Source organism: Coregonus clupeaformis, chromosome 39, assembly GCF_020615455.1.
Source record: "Coregonus clupeaformis isolate EN_2021a chromosome 39, ASM2061545v1, whole genome shotgun sequence".
Taxonomy (NCBI): Eukaryota; Metazoa; Chordata; class Actinopteri; order Salmoniformes; family Salmonidae; genus Coregonus; species Coregonus clupeaformis.
In genome coordinates, this window is record NC_059230.1 from 3,170,285 (window position 1) to 3,191,841 (window position 21,557).

Consider the following 21,557-nt stretch of genomic DNA (forward strand, 5'->3'; position numbering starts at 1 on the left):
TATTTTTAGCCATGGTCAGGGACCTCTACAAAACTTAATATGGGAATGTAATCCTCCCTCCCTCTCTCCCTCCCTTTCTCCCTCACCCATACCTTCTCCCCTCCCTGACGCTAGGTATGTCTCTCTTTCTTCTCCCTCCCTCCCTCGCGCCGTAGCCATTGCATCCAATAGGTGGCCCAAGATAGCCCCTCCCACGTTCCCACACATTTGCTATTTTCAACCCCCCCCACCAAATCCCTCGTCTTCAGCCAGCTTCTCTCTCCCTCCAACTCACTCTCGTTGTTGGAACCCCACCCCTCCCTCATCTCCCTGGCCAGTAGCATCTGAGCTTACGTGCCATTTTTTTTAAAAGGGGGGATTCAACACTCCGACCTGCTCTTCTCTGGCCGGCATCGAAACTAAGTGGACCTTGTTCCTAGGTGTAGTGTTTTGTGTCCTTTTTTTTTACGAAACAGTGAACAATTCATCAATTGACGTCCGAGTCGTGGGAGACTTGAGTGGGGAGAAGCAACAATAACCTGGAACCATGAAGTGGGGTTGGGTGTTTCTGGGGGCCCTGCTCTCCTTGGGGACCCTGTCCTGGGGGGAGAAGGGTCTGGAGATCCCTGAGTATGATGGGAAAGACCGCGTCCATGATCTCAACGCTAAGAATTACAAATCTGTGATGAAGAAGTACGATGTGATGGTGATCTACTACCATGCACATGTGGAGAACAACAAAAATGCCCAGAAAACTTTTGAGATGGAGGAACTCGCCCTGGAGGTGGGTCCTATGAAGAGAATGAATGGAAGGATGGAGGGTGGATTGAGAGGATGAGCAGTTAAGAGTCTTTGAGATGGAGCTGGCCCTCAAGGTGTGTCCCAAGGAGCATGAACGATCGGAGGGATGAGGGGAATAGGGGTTGTAGAGTGGATGAGGGGATGAGAGGATGAGGGAGATGGAGGAGTTGACCCGGTAGGTGGGTGTTGGGACAGCATGACGAAGCGGAGGGATGAAGGGTTGAGGGTGGAGGAATGATGATGGTCCTCGAGGATGAACCCTGAGGTGGAGAGAAGAAGGTGAAGGGTGGGAGAGTGGATGTAAGGAAGCCGAGGAATGTGAGAATGGAGGGAGGGGCAACAATGAGGGAGAGAAACATAGCATCATTGGAGCTGGAGGTACATCCCAGGAAGCCAGGATCATCAAGCCAGAAGAAAATGAAGGGAAGACAGGATGAGAGAGAGGGATGAGAAACGAGATGACAGGGGAGAAGACTAAATGCTAAGAGATGCTGAAAAAAAACACCTTAATAGCAGCGTCGATCAGTCTTCCACAAGTCTATTGGCTATCCCAAGTCAGTCTAACCATGCTCCAAATGGCTGGGCCTTGGACACGTCATGTTATTGGTTGTTGTTAACAGAGTTGAAGCTGGTCTGGTCTGCATAGCTGAGTCCTAAATACATAGGTTTCTGCTTTGGGCTTCTCTAGGTTATTTGGTCCTGGTTGATGGTGTCCAAGTGGCTTGTGTGTGTATGGGTATGTGCGTGTGTGCATGCAGGTATAGTATGCGGCTACAGTGGACTATCGGCCAAACTGCTGAATTCGTAAAGGGTCGGAATTAGACTATGACGTCATAACAACAACCGATATGTTCCTCTGCACACTGCCCTACCTGCAAGCCCACAGCAGACCAGGATAAGTCTGGGGCTGTATGCATCGATCGTCTCAGAGTAGGATTGCTGATCTAGGATCAGGTACCCCCCCCCCCGTATTAATTGTGATGAAAAGGAAAACACTCATACTCCGAGACTGACAGTGTCTTCTTACAGGTCTAGAGTAGGGCTATCTGTAAGCCACGACTGTAAATAGCTCTGGACAGGGGTGGCGTTGTTAGCAAGAAGGTTAAGAGCCCTCTGGGGAGAGATAGAGAGCATATGGCCATATCTCACAGCTCTAACTGCTCTCAGTGCTCCCAATGCTCTATCTGCACCATACCACACAATGCTGGGTCGCAGGTGAATGTCTTAAATCATATTTTATGTACCTATCACGCTTCGGATACGATCAGTGGACTGGGTGAATGTGCCTGTGTAGCTGAGCTGAGTTGAGCAGGGTGTGTGTGTGTGTGTGTGTGTGTGTGTGTGTGTGTGTGTGTGTGTGTGTGTGTGTGTGTGTGCGTGTCACGGTTTCGGCCGAGGCAGCTCCTCCTCCTTGTTCGGGCGGGTTTCGCCGGTCGTTGTCTCCAGAGTACTAGCTGCCACCGCTCCATGTTTCCTGTTTGATTAGTTTTGTCTGTTAGCCACACCTGTCTTGTGTTATGTCTCATTAAGCACCCTATTTAGTTTCCTTGTTGTTAGTGTAGTGTTGTGTGTAATTGTTTTGTGTCAGGTGTTTGTGCGTTACCCGTGTTTCGGTACGCCATTGCTATTTAGCTTCCTCCTCGGTTGAGGAGAGTTTTGCGCCCTGTGTTGTGCGCTCGTGTTTTGACGCCTGTGTGCGTCTTTTGGCCTCTGGCTGTTTTTGGATTTATTTTGCACTCTCCAGTAAAGTCTTGTTGGACTGTCTATCTACTTCTGCGCCTGATTCCACACCACACCACTAACAACAAGGAAACTAAATAGGGTGCTTAATGAGACATAACACAAGACAGGTGTGGCTAACAGACAAAACTAATCAAACAGGAAACATGGAGCGGTGGCAGCTAGTACTCCGGAGACGACGACCGGCGAAACCCGCCCGAACAAGGAGGAGGAGCTGCCTCGGCCGAAACCGTGACAGTGCGCAAGGAATTGTTGAGTAGCTAGACCCCTACTGTCATACCGCTGACTCCTAGCCAATCGGTAACTAGCTCTTAGGGGTCTAAAATACATACTGAAAATAGCAGGTCATTACCACCAAACAGGATTTATTCATTATTAAATGATGGACCCAATAAACATGCAATATATAAAAATATGTTATTGGTTTTATTGCAGCGAAGAACCTAAAATATCAAGATATTGATCAGAGGAATAGTCTAGCATGGCGGTTTAGGTTGTGGGACGTGCTCTGACGCATTTCACAGCTGGGAACATTTCATATGTTTCCTCTTCGTCTGTGTGATGTCCTGTAATGCTATTGGACAGATGAGTAGCACAATATGTGTAATCTAATGTTCTCTATCTAGCTCTATCTGTGTCGATCAGGCTTCTGAAACTGCTGTCTCCTCATGGATGTCCCAAAACCATAAATAAGCTCAGTGTGGATACGATTGATTTAACCATTAGATACAAATTACAGCAGTCTAGCCACATTATGTATTCTTTGTTGTTGCTTGTTTCTTTCTTTAGCGATGTTGTTGAGGTTGTGGTGGTGTCTGGATTCAAAAGCAGTGTTTATGTGAAAAGCTTATTGAATTGGTCATCTAGAGGTTAACTGCTAAGACTTCTGAGTGCGAGAGAGAGAGAGAGAGAGAGAGAGAGAGAGAGAGAGAGAGAGAGAGAGAGAGAGAGAGAGAGAGAGAGAGAGAGAGAGAGAGAGAGAGAGAGAGAGAGAGAGAGAGAGAGAGAGAGAGAGAGAATGCAGACACATCAGAAAAACGGACAGTTAAGACAGGTAGTGTGACTCTCCATGTGTCGAGATCGCAAATATGTCCTCTGGTGTCCATAGCGAATATGACCCTTGGTTTTACTGCCGCCCGAAACTGAACCCTCCTCGTCTAAGCGTGGCTGTGGTGACACGTTCCTCTACTGTCGCTGACGACACCTTTGGCGTCTTCTTCTCAGAGAGATCAAAGGTCAAAATGCTAGCGAGAGTCAACCCGGTGTGTCACACCTGAAATATTCATGAAATGTCACCCCTCTAACCCTGCTGGAGTCCGATTATAGTGTATCTCTCTGGGTTGAAAAACAAGACCACTGAGAAGAAGATGCTATATCTATATGTGGTTGGGTGTTGGAGCTGTATCAGTTTTTGGGTTTATGTGATGTTGAGGAGTATATGATGTTGCTTGAGGATTATTTGGGTGTGGGAGACTATACGTGTTCATGCCTGTGCAGTTTGTGTTTATGAGGTGTGATAATAACAATCCTCTTTGAGAGATGCTGATAGAGAGAGAGAGAGGGAGAGAGACAGGGAGAGAGAGAGTGCTTTGTTCCCACATCATGTAGCCTACTGCAATTGGGTCCAGATTGCAGCTGTTTGGTCACTATGGAGATTTGTCTTAATTTGAGTCAGTCAGCGACTGCTGCACTAGGCCTAACAACAGTGACTCATGCTAGCTAGCATTGCTGTACTTTACTAGGCTCGAACAACAATGACTAATGTAAGCTAAGCTAAGCTAGCATTACTACCTTAGGTCCTAGGGAACTGGTAGGCTCTATGGTGGATTCTATTTTGCTCCCGAGTGGCGCAGCAATCCGGACGTGATTGGGATTCCCATAGGGCGGCGCACAATTGGCCCAGCGTCGTCTGGGTTTGGCCGGGGTAGGCCATCATTGTAAATAAGAATCTGTTCGCAACTGACTTGCCTAGTTAAATAAAGGTTAAATCAAATAAAAAATTAGTATGTGTAGCATTGCTGCACTATGTGTAGTATTGATAAGCTAGCATTTCTACACAACATTATGGGAAGTGGTTAGCTATGGGGGATTCTATAGAGAATATCTTTGTCAGTTACTCATGCTAGCTTAGCACACTACACTATGGTGGATTCTGTGTAGATTTAGGCTATGAGTAGCATCTACCCACTGGGCACAGACGTGAATTCGTATTATTATTATTATTATTATATATTTTTTCATTTGGTTGAGTTGTCAGCTAACGTGAAAAAATAGAAAATGCACCATGTCATTGAATTTAGGTTAAAAGTTGGGTAAAAAAAAGACGAAATGCCACATTGTTTCAACGTCATCACATTGATTTCTTTGGTTGAAATGACGTGGAAACAACGTTGATTCAACCAGTTTTTACCCAGTGGGTAGGTTATGTGTAGATGTACTTGAATTTGTGTAACATTCTAACCTGAAAATATATATGTCTGCCTGTCAGGGTATTTTAATGGTACAATATGTCTACTGGGTATAAACATCCAAGTCTCACAGGTTTGCATCAAAAGTTAAAGACTTAACATTCTGAGTCCTCGCTAAGTATCACCCAAGGCACCTAAGCATAGTAAAGTACCTAAGTAGCCTACAACATGGTTTTGCACTCTACGTTCAGTTTCACTATGGGACTCTTAAGTCTTTATTTTGACCAGACCTCAGGGTTATACCCAAGAAGAAGAACATGAAGAACGTTGGTATACCAGATATCAGATAACTCTGCAACAAACCTTACAGTGTCTTTTCAGTCATTGTCTGACTAACGCTCCTTGGCCCTACATAGCCGATATTGGCCACCATTGCTCTAATGGAGGTGTACCACTGTTTGCAGGGTAGGGACTGTGAGCTAGGCCTATACCATCTATCTAAGGTAGGGAGACAGGGAGTGGTAGAGGTCTGGTCAGTAAAGGAATACTGTAACCCAAAGCCTGAGGGATGCCTTGATTTATGCATCTAGGAATGTACTCTAAGCAGAAAGGTCAAGGGTCAACCTCATAGGCTGAATGGGATACTGGCTAAAGGGGGCAGCAGGCCATCTGGTTCTTCATGTCCTAGAAGGGGGGCAGTGGGCAGTTAGGCCTTTATGGCTCAATGGCTTTGAAGAGGGGAATAGAGTGAAAAATAGATTATTCCACTGTAGTGGAGTCCACATGATACTGAAGTTTCCTTGGGTAAATTATGTTGTAGGTCAAATTAGGTTGTAGTTTTAACTCTTCTTTGCGACAGGGACTGACCTGGCCTAACATGAAGTGGGACACTAAGGGGCAGCGGGCAGCTATAGGTTTTATGGGTCTATGTCTTTGAAGAGATAAATATTCTCTATAGTTTGTTTGAAAAGTAAATGCTACAAGAGTTTACACATGATACTGTATTGAACTTTGTCTCTGGGTCAAACTGTGGTCACATGTAATAGTAAGAGTAAAAATAATCTGTGTGAAAAGGAAGTAGTAGTAGCCTACTAGGGTGGCAGGTAGCCTAGTGGTTAAGAGCGTTGGGCCAGTAACCGAAAGGTCGCTGGTTCGAATCCCAGAGCTGACTAGGTGAAAAATATGCTGATGTGCCCTTAAGCAAGGCACGTAACCCTAATTGCTCTGGATCAGAGCGTCTGCAAAATGACGTAGATGTAGGACTGACCTCTCCCTCCAGCACATATTATAGCTCACAGTACCTACCCTGTAAACAGTGAGCTCACAGTACCTACCCTGTAAACAGTGAGCTCACACCCCCTACTCTGCAAACAGTGAGCTCACACCCCCTACCCTGTAAACAGTGAGCTCACAGTGCCTACCCTGTAAACAGTGAGCTCACAATCCCTACCCTGCAAACAGTAGTAGAGTTAGGCTGCAGTGAGTGTAGGCTTTTGCTCCAGGCCAGCACAAACACATCTAGTTCAACTAATTTTTGTCTAGATTAGTTGAACTAGTTGAACACACAGTGGACCTCTATAGCCACTATTGACCACCCATGGAGCTGCCTGTGGACAATACCACATTAGCTTGTTCATCTACACATCTTCCTTGCATGACTAGCCACATCTTCTACAGTACCTTGTGGAGTAGACGATCTCTGTAGTATTGAGCTGAAAGGTCAGACTGTCATCATGGCAACCGTGTCACTCTACATGGGGGCCATGCAGTTTATGTAAAATAACGTCATCACTGCTTGTTCATTAGACAGCAGCGGGCAACAACAACAAGCTTTAGACTTTGATTACTGCCAGTTCTCATGAGAGTAGCGATGTTATGCAAGCCTTACAGCAACTAACTAAGAAATGAAAAAAGGTTTTGGAACTGAGTAGAACATTTGGGGATGATTAAAATGTTACAAAGGATCAAGTAGCCTATGGTTAAGTTGTGCAGTGTTCTTGTGCGTTATAGTTAGCATTTTCCATACTCTCTCTGAAATGTGATAATCAAACTATTCCTTCAGTCCTGCTCTCTATTTACTGACTATTACATTCCATAAATGCCTTTCCTCTGATGACACTTTGGAATGAACAGATCAACAGCACAACATGGACCAGGTCCAGATCATAAGCTTAGTTAATGAGGGAATGAATTAGGAGCTTGTTGAAAGGATCTACCAAAGCCTGGCGACTCTGTGCCAGCCAGCCTGGACACCACATCCAGCCAGCCAACCTGGCGACCACAGCCAGCCAGCCTGAAGACCACAGCCAGCCAGAAGCCAGCTAGAAGCCAGCTAGAAGCCAGCTAGAAGACCATAGCCTCTTTAACTCTGACCCTGACTGCAACATACCCACTGGGCAAAAGCTGGTTGAATCAAAGTTGTTTCCACGTCATTTCAATACATAAATTCAATGTGATGACATTGAATCAACATGAAAACTGATTGGATTTGCAAAAAGTAATCAACGTAAGGGAATTTCCTCTTTCTTTCACCTAACTAAAAAAAATGTTTTGACAACTCAACCAAATGTAAATCAAAACTAGACGTTGAAATGACGTCTGTGCCCAGTGGGCAGTGTCATCAGGCATGAACTGACTGACACAGACTTCTCCCACTCCAGGCCACAATGTAGCAAGGATCCTAGTACATCTGATTATCTTAGTAGTGAAGAGACCAAAGACTTCCTCAATATTAAAATGGCTTCCTTTCTTTTTAACCTTCCCTTCCTTACTAGGGATTGGACTTTTACCTGACCATGTGATCTAACAATGAAAAAGGGCCAAGTTAGGGGAAACGCTAGGCTATATCCTGTAGAGTTCTATTCTGGTTATGACAAACTCCTGGTTCTAAAGATGGAAGGACAGGATATAATTCCAGTCTTTGAGGAAAGGGTGTGAGGAGAGGAAGCTATTTGAAGTTATTGAGACACATCCCAAGTTAGGAGGGCACATTCCGTCATCATCTCACAGTTACAGTGGTTGGGGTATGATACCACGGGGTTGAAGAAAACACTCACACAGAGATTTCTTTATTTTTCTCAGTGTGTGTGTGTGTGTGTGTGTGTTTGCTTCACCCCCATGTGACAACATGTGACAGGAGGAAAACAAGTTTATGAATATCCTGTTATTTAGCACAATCTAGAACTTCTACAACTACAGTTTCTCCTTGTGTGTGTTTGTGTGTGTGTGTGTGTGTGTGTGTGTGTGTGTGTGTGTGTGTGTGTGTGTGTGTGTGTGTGTGTGTGTGTGTGTGTGTGTGTGTGTGTGTGTGTGTGTGTGTGCGCGAGTGTGATTGTGATCTACCTCGTTCCCACACCTTTCTAGGATATTAATAATTTCCAGACCAGGGTTCAAATATTATTCGAAATCAAATACTTTGTGTGTTTGCGGGACTATTCTATTGGTTCCTCTGCACCAGGCAATCTCAATCAAACTCAATCAAGCACAATCAACCTCAATCAAGTGCAGCTAAAGTAGCTGCAATGATTTCAAATAGTATTTGAACCCAGGTCTGGAAATTAGCAATTTACAAGAGAGGTATGGGAATACATGTTGAAAAATATCCTACCTTTGATGCTGTTACTGTACACCTTTCTGAGCAGGATGAACTCTGTACTAGAGAGATTTATGGCACATAAATCATTAGGATGACTATGCATTTGCATGGTATATGTCATGTATAGAGCATATGATATTAGAGACATTTGATACGATATTAATATACTTTTGCATGATCAGGAGAGAGTCGGGCTGCATCCAAAATGTCTAGGATTAAATAGGTACTGTACATGGCATAGGTTACAGGCAGCAATTCTGATCTTTTTTCTACTAATTGGTCTTTTGACCAATCACATCAGATCCTTTTACATCAGATCTTTTTTCAGAGCTGATCTGATTGGGCTTCCTGTGTAAACGCAGCCTATGAGTCATACAAATATTAGTGTGTTTACTCTGAACCCGGCCCTAACAGGAGATGTGCAGTTTGTCAGTTTGCTGATAGTATGAACGTCTGTAGATCACAGGAGGTTGGTGGCACCTTAATTGGGGAGAACGGGCTTGTGGTAATGACTGGAGCGGAATCAGTGGAATACATGGTTTCCAGGTGTTTGATGGCATTCCATTTGCTCCGTTCCGGCCATTATTATGAGCCGTTCACTGCTGTAGATCATCTATGGGGGACTATCCAAATAAAGTGTGACCTAAACAGGTTACATGGCATAGGAGGTTACTATCAGTCATAGAAAGATGTGTTTACATACAGTGCATTCGGAAAGTATTCAGACCCCTTCACTTTTTCCACATTTTGTTACGTTACAGCCTTATTCTAAAATGGATTAAATTCATGTTTTTCCTCATCAATCTACATACAATACCCTATAATGACAAAGCAAAAACAGGTTTTTCGATTTGTTTGCAAAAAACAACAACAAAAACTGAAATATCACATTTACATAAGTATTCAGACCCTTTACTCAGTACTTTGTTGAAGCACCTTTGGCAGCGATTACAGCCTCAAGTCTTCTTGGGTATGACGCTACAAGCTTGGCACAACTGTATTTGGGGGGTTCTACATGGAACGCAAAAGGGTTCTACCTGGAACCAAAAGGTTTCTAGCTGCAACCAAAAATGGTTATTCAAACGGTTCTCCTATGGGGACAGCCGAAGAACCCTTTAAGGTTCTAGATAGCACTGTGTATACAGTCAGTACCATCTATTGTGGTTCCCCTGCACTAGGCTACACCCCAGTCCTAGCGATTTATTTGGTCATTGGTACAAGATAAACAACAGGATATTGGTGTCAGGCCCTTATGCAGTCCCTATCCTCTTCCATTCTAACAACAGTCAGTTTTCCCCCTGCACTACAGCACACTGCAGTTTTCTAACCTATCAGATAATCAGACTCCTATCCCCAGATTCACACACACACACACACACACACACACACACACACACACACACACACACACACACACACACACACACACACACACACACACACACACACACACACACACACACGCACACACACTGATTCTGCAGCGTTGGCTGGCTGTAGACTGTAGCAGACAGCTATGGGGATTCGGTACTGTACTTGTCAGCAAGTCCCCAAAGCCTTGCCAAAATAGTCCCTGATGAAGCCGGCCGGCTGCTCTCTCTCTGTCTATGTCGGGCTAAATATACCCAACCCTGCATGACACTGACGTTCAACCCTTTAACGCTTCACTCCATCTAGTCTACCTAGTCTGTTTAGGCCTATGTATTTAAGCTAGGAAGTTCTTCTGAGTGGTCTTGTGTCAGAGATGATTTGGGTGCTGTCACTGTCCTTTAGTTCTATTACAACCCCTTCTTGTTTCTCACTGTTTCCCTGTGTGGGTTTGCACTGAGTCTGCCCCCTTCTGGAGATTACAGTATGGTGCAGTTGATAGTGGTGGCTACTAGGTTGCTGAGCTCTAGAATTAACTTCTGCTGTGTGCTCTGGAATAGCTTTTTATTCTAGAATCATTCTAGAATCATTCAGATTTTTGGGCCTTAGCGTTGCTGTCTGAATATCGTATGTAGAATTGGAGTTAGAATTCAGAAGGATGTAGGACATCAAAGCCTTGGAATCTCTTTAATGTCTCAAAGAGAATACATTTCTGTTGTTGTGCTTCTATGCGGTGGATGTTCACTGTTGTGTTCCTATGAGGTGGATTTGACCTCAGTGCAGGTTCATTGAGGTTGTCATTCCCAGATTTAGTCACAAGCGACAGGCAACGTGACACACTGTTGTTCCATTGTGTTTCTACTGGGAGGCTTAGAGGAGGAGACACACACACACGTTGCTGTTGTGTTATAATAGTCTGTACTTCGTGATGTGCCTAATGATTTATGAATGACCCTCCTCCCTCTCTGTAGGCGTACTGAATGTGGGAATGTATTTTTATATCTTATTCATAGGAGAGGCAATGTCAGGGCCGGGAAAGCCATCACACACACACACACACACACACACACACACACACACACACACACACACACACACACACACACACACACACACACACACACACACACACACACACTGAAAGGCAGGGGAGCAAAAAGCCTGGTTAAAGTAAAACATTTGAATTTAGATTTTTATTGCTTTATTGATCGGAACTAGAGGGAGAGGCAAAAGTGGAAACGTGTACGTTGTCATGGTTTTCACTTGTTGTTATCATGGTTACTCTGAAGTATAAACATATACAGTATAAACACCTGTTTATTGGAGTATCATGATGTAACATCTAGGGCCTAATATGTACACTGTATTGAGCACGTTTTTAGAGATATACAATATACTACTGTACCATGGCCACTAACAGGAGCTGTAGTTATACAGTAAATAGTATTTTATTGCCGGTTAAGGTCATATGGTCAGGAAAAGCTCCTAGTATTGTAGTATGGTTTACTGTGTGTTATCATGCATCTTAGGCCTGTGTTCTACCTCTTAAATCCAGGCAAAATAGCCAGAATGAGGTACTCCAGGAGAAAAGATAGTGTTTGATAAAGCTTTGCCACAAAGCCTCTCTTTGATCTACCTGATAGATATATCCTGCTTGGCTAACCAACACCTGACGACTGCAGAGTGATGTGTGATGCGAGGAGGGTATTGGCTGGTTGGCTGGTTTGGTGTGTGACAAAGCTGCGATGGAGCTCATGTAGTGAGCATGAGTCACTCACCGATGGTGACAAACAGAGCTCCTTAACACTCCTCCAGACGGTGTAGGGTGAAGCTGCCCCAGACGCTGATCTTGGGTCAGTTTTGCATTTTCCAACTAATGGTTCATCATAGGATTGAGGGAGGGGAAGCTGACCTTAGATCTGTACCTAGAGGAACCTTAACCCCGGAGCCCTCCAGACACAAGTATACACTACTCAGCTATTCCCCAGCAGATACTGTAGTATGTGTTGGTGTTAAGTCTGATATGATTTAGAATGGATATTCAATAGCATGCAAAGCTAGGCTATTAAAGGTGCATTCTGTAACTTTCAATTCAGTTGATTCCCCCAGTGGGCACTATGAATGGCGCTGGAGAAGATGGCTGCTGTTTTACAGCCCTCTAACCAATTGTACTATTATGTGTGTTTTTTCACGTTATTTGTAATTTATTCTGTACATAATGTTTCTGCCACTGTCTCTTATGACCAAAAAGAGCTTCTGGATATCAGGACAGTGATTACTCACCTCGTATTGGACGAAGATTTTTTCTTCAACGAGTCAGACGCAAAGGATATCCTACAGACACCCGACAAGGCCCAAATCCCCGTAATTTGCATGACAAAGAGACAGAGATATAATGGACATAGGTCGGAGTGCCTTGTAAGGATCCGACTGCGAGCGAGTAAACTGCCTATTCCATCAATCCTATTAGCCAATGTTCAATCATTTGACAATAAATTGGACAGCCTAAGATTAAGGTTATCCAACCAACGGGACATTAAAAACTGTAATATCTGATGTTTCACCAAGTCGTGGCTGAACGACGACATGGACAACATACAGCTACGTACATACCCCAACCAGAAGCCATGGATTACAGGCAACATCCGCACTGAGCTAAAAGGTAGAGCTGCCGCTTTCAAGGAGCGGGACTCTAACCCGGACGCTTATAAGAAATCCCGCTATGCCCTCCGACGAACCATCAAACAGGCAAAGAGTCAATACAGGACTAAGATTGAATCGTACTACACCGGTTCCGATGCTCGTCGGATGTGGCAGGGCTTGAAAACTATTACAGACTACAAAGGGAAGCACAGCCGTGAGCTGCCCAGTGACACAAGCATACCAGACGAGCTAAATCACTTCTATGCTCGCTTCGAGGCAAGCAACACTGAAGCATGAATGAGAGCATCAGCTGTTCCAGATGACTATGTGAACATGCTCTCAGTAGCCGATGTGAGTAAGAATTTTAAACAAGTCAACATTCACAAGGCTGCATGGCCAGACGGATTACCAGGACGTGTACTCCGAGCATGCGCTGACCAACTGGCAAGTGTCTTCACCAACATTTTCAACAGGTCCCTGACTGAGTCTGTAATACCAACATGTTTCAAGCAGACCACCATAGTCCCTGTGCCCAAGAACACTAAGATAACCTGCCTAAATGACTACCGACCCGTAGGACTCACGTCTGTAGCCATAAAGTGCTTTGAAAGGCTGGTCATGGCTCACATCAACACCATTATCCCAGAAACTCTAGACCCACTCCAATTTGCATACCGCCCCAACAGATCAACAGATGATGCAATCTCTATTGCACTCCACACTGCCCTTTCCCACCTGGACAAGAGGAACACCTACGTGAGAATGCTATTCATTGACTACAACTCAGCGTTCAACACCATAGTGCCCTCAAAGCTCATCACTAAGCTAAGGATCCTAGGACTTAACACCTCCCTCTGCAACTGAATCCTGGACTTCCTGACGGGCCGCCCCCCAGGTGGTAAGGGTAGGTAACAACACAACTGCCACACTGATCCTCAACACGGGGGCCCCTCAGGGGTGCGTGCTCAGTCCCCTCCTGTACTCCCTGTTCACCCATGGCTGCATGGCCAGGCACGACTCCAACACCATCATTAAGTTTGCCCACGACACAACAGTGGTAGGCCAGATCACCGACAACGATGAGACAGCCTTTAGGGAGGAGGTCAGAGACCTGGCCGTGTTGTGCCAGGATAACAACCTCTCCCTCAACGTGATCAAGACAAAAGAGATGATTGTGGACTACAGGAATAAAAGGAGGACTGAGCCCACCCCCATTCTCATCGTCAGGGCTGTAGTGGAACTGGTTGAGAGCTTCAAGTTCCTTGGTGTCCACATCACCAACACACTATCATGGTCCAAACAAACCAAGACAAACTATCATGGTCCAAACAAACCAAGAGGGCACAACGTGAAGAGGGCACAACAAAACCTATTCCCCCTCAGGATACTGAAAAGATTTGGCATGGGTCCTCAGATCGTCAACAAGTTCTACAGCTGCACCATCGAGAGCATCCTGACTGGTTGCATCACCGCCTGGTGTGGCAACTGCTCGACCTCCGACCGCAAAGCACTACAGAGGGTAAGCTCTGCCATCCAGGACCTCTATACCAGGCGGTGTCAGAGGAAGGCCCTAAAAATTATCAAAGACTCCAGCCATCCTAGTCATAGACTGTTCTCTCTGCTACCGCACGGCAAGCGGTAGCGGAGCGCCAAGTCTAGGTCCAAAAGGCTTCTTAACAGCTTCTACCCCTAAGCCATAAGACTCCTGAACAGCTAATCATGGCTACCCAGACTATTTGCATTGCCCCCCCACCCCATCCCAACCCCCTCTTTTACGCTGCTGCTACTCTGTTTATTAGTTATGCATAGTCACTTTAACTCTACCCACATGTACATATTACCTCAATTACCTCTACTAACCGGTGCTCCCGCACATTGACTCTGTACCGGTACCCCCTGTATATAGCCTCCCTACTGTTATTTTATTTTACTGCTGCTCTTTAATAATTTATATATTTTTTATAATTTAAATTGTTGGTTAATTTCATTTGATTTGATTTTAATTAAATGGGCCTAATACGAATAGCCAACATCCGGCTAAGACTGCTACAATCATCAAGACAGCATTTATAGTACTTGCCTAGTTAAATAAAGGTTAAATACAATTAAATAAATACATTTATAATACATCTACAGTGAGGGAAAAAAGTATTTGATCCCCTGCTGATTTTGTACGTTTGCCCACTGACAAAGAAATTATCAGTCTATAATTTATTTTAATGGTAGGTTTATTTTAACAGTGAGAGACAGAATAACAACAAAAAAATCCAGAAAAACGCACGTTAAAAATGTTATAAATTGATTTGCATTTTAATGAGGGAAATAAGTATTTGACCCACTCTCAATCAGAAAGATTTCTGGCTCCCAGGTGTCTTTTATACAGGTAATGAGCTGAGATTAGGAGCACACTCTTAAAGGGAGTGCTCCTAATCTCAGATTGTTACCTGTATAAAAGACACCTGTCCACAGAAGCAATCAATCAATCAGATTCCAAACTCTCCACCGTGGCCAAGACCAAAGAGCTCTCCAAGGATGTCAGGGACAAGATTGTAGACCTACACAAGGCTGGAATGGGCTACAAGACCATCGCCAAGCAGCTTGGTGAGAAGGTGACACAAAATAACTGTCAATCTCCCTCGGCCTGGGGCTCCATGCAAGATCTCACCTCGTGGAGTTGCAATGATCATGAGAACGGTGAGGAATCAGCCGAGAACTACACGGAAGGATCTTGTCAATGATCTCAAGGCAGCTGGGACCATAGTCACCAATAAAACAATTGGTAACACACTACGCTGTGAAGGACTGAAATCCTGCAGTGCCCGCAAGGTCCCCCTGCTCAAGAAAGCACATATACAGGGCCGTCTGAAGTTTGCCAATGAACATCTGAATGATTCAGAGGAGAACTAGGTGAAAGTGTTGTGGTCAGATGAGACCAAAATCGAGCTCTTTGGCATCAACTCAACTAGCCATGTTTGGAGGAGGAGGAATGCTGCCCAAGAACACCATCCCCACCGTCAAACATGGAGGTGGAAACCTTATTCTTTGGGGGTGTTTTTCTGCTAAGGGGACAGGACAACTTCACAGCATCAAAGGGACGATGGACTGGGCCATGTACCATCAAATCTTGGGTGAGAACCTCCTTCCCTCAGCCAGGGCATTAAAAATGGGTCGTGGATGGGTATTCCAGCATGACAATGACCCAAAACACACGGCTAAAGCAACAAAGGAGTGGCTCAAGAAGAGGCATATTAAGGTCCTGGAGTGGCCTAGCCAGTCTCCAGACCTTAATCCCATAGAAAATATGTGGAGGGAGCTGAAGTTTCGAGTTGCCAAACGTCAGCCTCGAAGCCTTAATGACTTGGAGAAGATCTGCAAAGAGGAGTGGGACAAAATCCCTCCTGAGATGTGTGCAAACCTGGTGGCCAACTACAAGAAATGTCTGACCTCTGTGATTGCCAACAAGGGTTTTGCCACCAAGTACTAAGTCATGTTTTGCAGAGGGGTCAAATACTTATTTCCTTCATTAAAATGCAAATCAATTTCGAACATTTTTTACATGCGTTTTTCAGGATTTTTTTGTTGTTCTTCTGTCTCTGTCACGCCCTGACTCAAGGGACGTTTATTTGTTGAGTCAGGATGTGTATGTTCCGTGTAAGGTATGTTGTTTGTATGCTACCTTGGACTTCACGTTTCGTTTGTTGTTTTGTCGTGTGTTTAGTCGTTAATAAATATGAATGCATATCACGCTGCGCCTCGGTCCTTCTCGTTCATGAACGATCGTGACAGAAGATCCCAACAATCCTGGATCAAGCAGCGTGACAAGGAGAGAGGATGGACTTGGGAGGAGATGAGCGAGAGTCTGGCAAGAGGGATGGAGGCCATGATCACGGGGGAGAGACAATCCCAAAAAAAATTTAGGGGGGGAGGCTCACGCCGTGGACGACGAGGCAGCAGGAGGCCGCGATAGAGCGGTTCAGCTGTTTAGCAGAGGAGGCCGCCAGATTAGGGAGGTCATTGGTTCAGAGGGAGCAGAAGGAAAGTGTAGAGGCACGGCGAGAGGAGCTGGTTAGGCACCAATCAAGTGGTGCGTGTCGCCAGTCCGGTCCGGCCCGTTCCTGATTCCCGCACTAAGCCAGTGGTGGGTGTTCCCAGTACGGTTCGGCCCGTTCCTGCTCCTCGCACCAAGTCAGTGGTGCGCGTCGCCAGCCCGGCCCGGCCTGTTCCTGCCCCGTGCACCAAGCCAGTGGTGCGCGTCGCCAGCCCGGTCCGACCTGTTCCTCTCCCTCGCACCAGGCCAGTGGTGCGCGTCGCCAGTCCGATATGGCCCGTTCCTGCTCCCTGCACCAAGGCAGTGGTGCGAATCGTCAGCCCAGTCCGGCCCGTTCCTGCTCCCCGCACCAAGCCTGTGGTGCGTGTGTCCAGTCCGGCACGGCCCGTGCCTGTTCCACCGGTGCCTGGTCCGGCACCGGTCAGCTGCTCCACTCCGGAGCCAGAGCAATCCGCTCCAACGGGGTCCAGTCCAGCTCCGGTCAGCGGCTCCACTCCGGAGCCAGAGCAGTCCGCTCCACCGGTACCTGATCCAGTTCCGGTCAGCGGCTCCACCCCGGAGCCAGAGCAGTTCGATCCACCGTCGTCGGGTCCAGCTCCAGTCAGCGGGTCCAGTCCAGACCCAGACGTCAGCTCCTCTCCAGGTTCGGGGTCTCCCACACCAGGGTCCAGACAGGGCTTGGTACTACCCTGTTATGTTTATGTGGCGCGGTCGGAGTCCGCACCTTTGGGGGGGGGTACTGTCACGCCCTGACTCAAGGGACGTTTATTTGTTGAGTCAGGATGTGTATGTTCCGTGTAAGGTATGTTGTTTGTATGCTACCTTGGACTTCACGTTTCGTTTGTTGTTTTGTTGTGTGTTTAGTCGTTAATAAATATGAATGCATATCACGCTGCGCCTTGGTCCTTCTCGTTCATGAACGATCGTGACAGTCTCTCACTGTTCAAATAAACCTACCATTAAAATTATAGACTGATTATGTCTTTGTCAGTGGGCAAATGTACAAAATCAGCAGGGGATCAAATACTTTTTTCCCTCACTGTATTTATTTTAGCAACAGATTTACTAGCCTATGTCAGAGCACCTATTTCAGCCACACCCACGTGACTTAAACTGTGACTTTAACTGACTTCAACTCTGATTCAAACTGTGACTTAAAACTTAAAACTGGCTTAAACTCTGATTCAAAATGTGACAAATCTGTGACTCAAACTCTGACTTACTAAGTCACACCAACGTGTTGCCTTTAAACAAAACTCTGCTGGCTGCTTTTGCTCAGCACTTTTAAATCTGTTGTTTGAATCTTTAATGCCCACCCAGCGCACTGTTATGTAACACGTCGCTGTAGGGATGTGTTCAGCATCAAACATACACACACATACGTACACACACACACATACTCAGACACACAAACACATTTATTTTACAGCTACATCATTACTTATTTACACTATAGCTGGGAGTGGATGGGATAGAACTGGAAGGCTGGAGGCTTTCTTTTTGTTATGCATCCCTGGGCTCTAGCGATGTCCTGTTGTGTCCAGCGCAGTGTTAATTTCGTGAACAAACATTGTGACTAAAATATTCGTCAAACACCTATTTTTCAGTGGCGAGACTACAACTGACTAATTAGACCCCCAGAAAAAATTATAACTAAACAAAAAATATTTTTCATTTTAGTTGACTTAATTATCTCTGTGACTAAAATGGAACTACTAAGTGGACTGAACAAGAGTTTTTGGAGAGATGATTTCAGTGATAAGCACAATAAATATTAGCAACACAGATGTGCAGAACACTTTGGTTCAGCAGTGGTAAGGACACCTCACACCCGGCAAACACAGCCTGCATCAGCTGGTGAGCTGCGGTGGAGCAAGCGATGAGTGTGGGCAGACATGCTTCGCTCTGGCTCCGCCTCCGATTATACACATTGCACAGGCGACTTTCTTGCTTCACGTTAGCTAATCAGTCACCACCAGCCTTCTAGTTAGCTACCTTTTGCCTGATTAAGAAACACAAGCTGCTTTACAAAATTAAAAACAATAGCAGCATTGAGTTTAATAGTAAAACAACAATCTAGCTATGTTTTTCTCTTCCTTGAGTAGGCTATAGAAAAGTAGCAGTCTGAATTTGTAATCTCGCTAAACCCTCCCACTTTCCCCACTACATTTCCTACATAGGTTCTGTAGCCAACGTAGCCAAGTCTCCCTCTTTTCCTCAGAGAAAATGGCTTAATCTAGCCATTCATCTAGACCCATAATACCAGCGCTACGTTTCTATTCTTTCTATCGTGCATTGGTGGGCTGCATTTTACATTCATGAAGCATATTGCAGGCCGTTCTAAAACTAGGGTACTTGCGGACCAGAACATAAAAAAAAAAATGTAGGCTACACCTTGTTCAGTTATGTTACCTCATTAGCTAGCTATTGCTAACAATCTGGGGAGCGTTCAGCAGGACGCAATGTTTTGGAGCAAACATGCCTCTCTGACATGTTGAATAAGGAATAACGTTGGCTCTATTCATGGAATTTCTATGAATGATTTTCAACTGAACGTGGCCATGGTAACAATACCAGTAGTCTATATGCAAACATTTGGTGGCACAGAAAGACAGGAAAAGGGATAGCAAACAATTTATTGATTAAATTCCTCTGGCCACTGCACTATATCTGACTGGGTAAATCACTTTATTTTGAGTTAATGTGGACTCAGTCACTCAGACTTGAGCACTTGGACCAGGACTCTAGCACTGGGACTCGGACAAAAGCCATAGGGACTCGTGACTCGACCATTGGTGAGTCAGACTTGGGCTTGGACTCGATTTGAGGTTTAGTGACTCGACTAAAGCACTGGGCGAAACAGTCATTAGCTCCCGTTCAAAGTCATTAGCCCCCGTTCTGCTTACATTTTAGTCATTTAGCAGACACTCTTATCCAGAGCAACTTACAGTTAGTGAGTGCATACATTATTTTTTATTATTTTATTTTTTTCATACCCCCCGTGGGAATCAAACCCACAACCCTGGCATTGCAAACACCATGCTCTACCAACTGAGCTACATCCCTGCCGGCCATTCCCTCCCCTACCCTAGACGACGCTGGGCCAATTGTGCACCGCCCCATGGGTCTCCCGGTCACGGCCGGCTACGACAGAGCCTGGATTCGAACCAGGATCTCTAGTGGCACAGCTAGCACGACAATGCCTTAGACCACTGCACCACTCGGGACTTTGGACTCCAATGTGGCTGCGGCGTCTGTGGAATATTGATAACAATGACAACGACGCGACCGAGTGACGGAGGTGGAACTCATACTACTTTACCAATACTTTATGACACCATCTGGAGATTGTGGTTCTCTCTCTCTCTCTCTCTCTCTCTCTCTCTCTCTCTCTCTCTCTCTCTCTCTCTCTCTCTCTCTCTCCCTCTCTCTCTCCCTCTCTCTCTGTCTGTTTGTTTTGTATGTAATGTGTAATATCTATTTAGGCTGTATTAGGAATTTACATGACCAGGTAATTCTTCTATAATATTATTCTTATATATGTTTGTCATATGTCTGCTGTTGGGAAGAGAATAGGATGTTATGCAGAACAATCTGTTGGTAGGACAAGGCTATGTATGTTTGTTCACATGGAAGTCAGTGATTTATGTTTACTATAGGTTAATGAGGCAATACAAATGTGATTTGACTCAAATGAAAGAGCATTTAGTTGACTAAAATGGCCCACTATTTTCGTCATTTTGACAATAACTAGACTAAATCATTATTTAAATGACAAAAATGTGACTTAATTATGTTTTTGTGAAAATTACTAAGACTAGACTAAATCTAAAAAAAAGAGTGCCAAAATTGACACTGGTTATAGCATCAAACACACACACACACACACACACACACACACACACACACACACACACACACACACACACACACACACACACACACACACACACACACACACACACACACACACACACACACACATACACACACACACACACACACACACGTGTCGTTAGCGATTCACCACCTCCCCTGCTAGGATCGGTTCCTGCCAGTGCTGTGACACATTCTGTTTTCCCATCACTTTAGTTTTTATCCTGTTATAGAAAAGTTTGTTTCCTGGCCTGAAAATGCGGAAAAAATCTCTCATTTAACAAGGCAGTATTGCTATTGAGTTTATTTTCGTCTTAGCATACGGGGATTGAGTTGTGAACTCCTAACAGTTATTCAGTGGCTATGGGTAGAAATGTGACTCTTCGGTGTCCTGGGGTCTCATACAGAACTCAAATCTCTCTGCATCAAAACTAAGTGGTTTAATCATAACATTAGTGCAAGGAAAATAATGGCTTATGACAGAAGTGAGAAGTCTGTTGCGTTAATAATTGTATCAGTTTGTGATCTTCTGTCCTTGGGAATGGAGAGGTAGAAGGGATGGATATTATAAGCATGCACACAGTCATAAACACACCGTCCCTCCTCACCATACTGAATTACATTAGGAAAACGGCAATATACTGGCGCTGTTAAGAAAAACAAACCATGCTATAATAACATCATGGAGACCGTCAGACGCCCCATGAGCCGCTCCACTCTGTGAGTGACTCACTCAAATCAGATGTGACGCATACACAGACGTGTGGTGACTCATCAAACAACGAGCAGCGTTGAAGATAAACTGTTCAGCTCCCAGATCAGTTTTACTTCACATCAAAGGACAGACACACAGCATGGTTGAAGATAACCTATTCAGCGCCCAGATCAGTTTCAGCAAGGTTGACGTGACCTGCTAGAACTACAGCAGTACTGTAACCATGGAGTTATTTTAGCTTATGGACATGATGTTAATGCAAGATTTACAGGAAACAATGGATGTACTAGCTGTTTGTTTTCCCTGTTTGCACTTAGTCTGTCCTTCATTCACCCATAGAATATGAATGAGGATGCCTCTAAACATTGAAACAGAGGCTGACAT

The 21,557-nt window shown here is 45.0% G+C and overlaps 1 protein-coding gene across 2 annotated transcripts in view; it reads left to right on the forward strand.

Moving 5' to 3' along the window:
• The first annotated feature begins 272 nt into the window (after positions 1 to 272).
• The window catches only part of LOC121554289 (calsequestrin-1), a 32,764-nt gene continuing 11,479 nt past the window's right edge, over positions 273 to 21,557 (forward strand). Inside the window, exon 1 of one of the 2 annotated variants that reach the window (XM_041867784.2) lies at positions 273 to 763. In XM_041867784.2, the coding sequence (XP_041723718.1) occupies positions 527 to 763 (237 nt within the window). In that variant the 5' untranslated portion in view covers positions 273 to 526. The remainder of the gene's footprint in view (positions 764 to 21,557) is intronic. The other variant, XM_041867785.2, reaches the window with a different exon arrangement.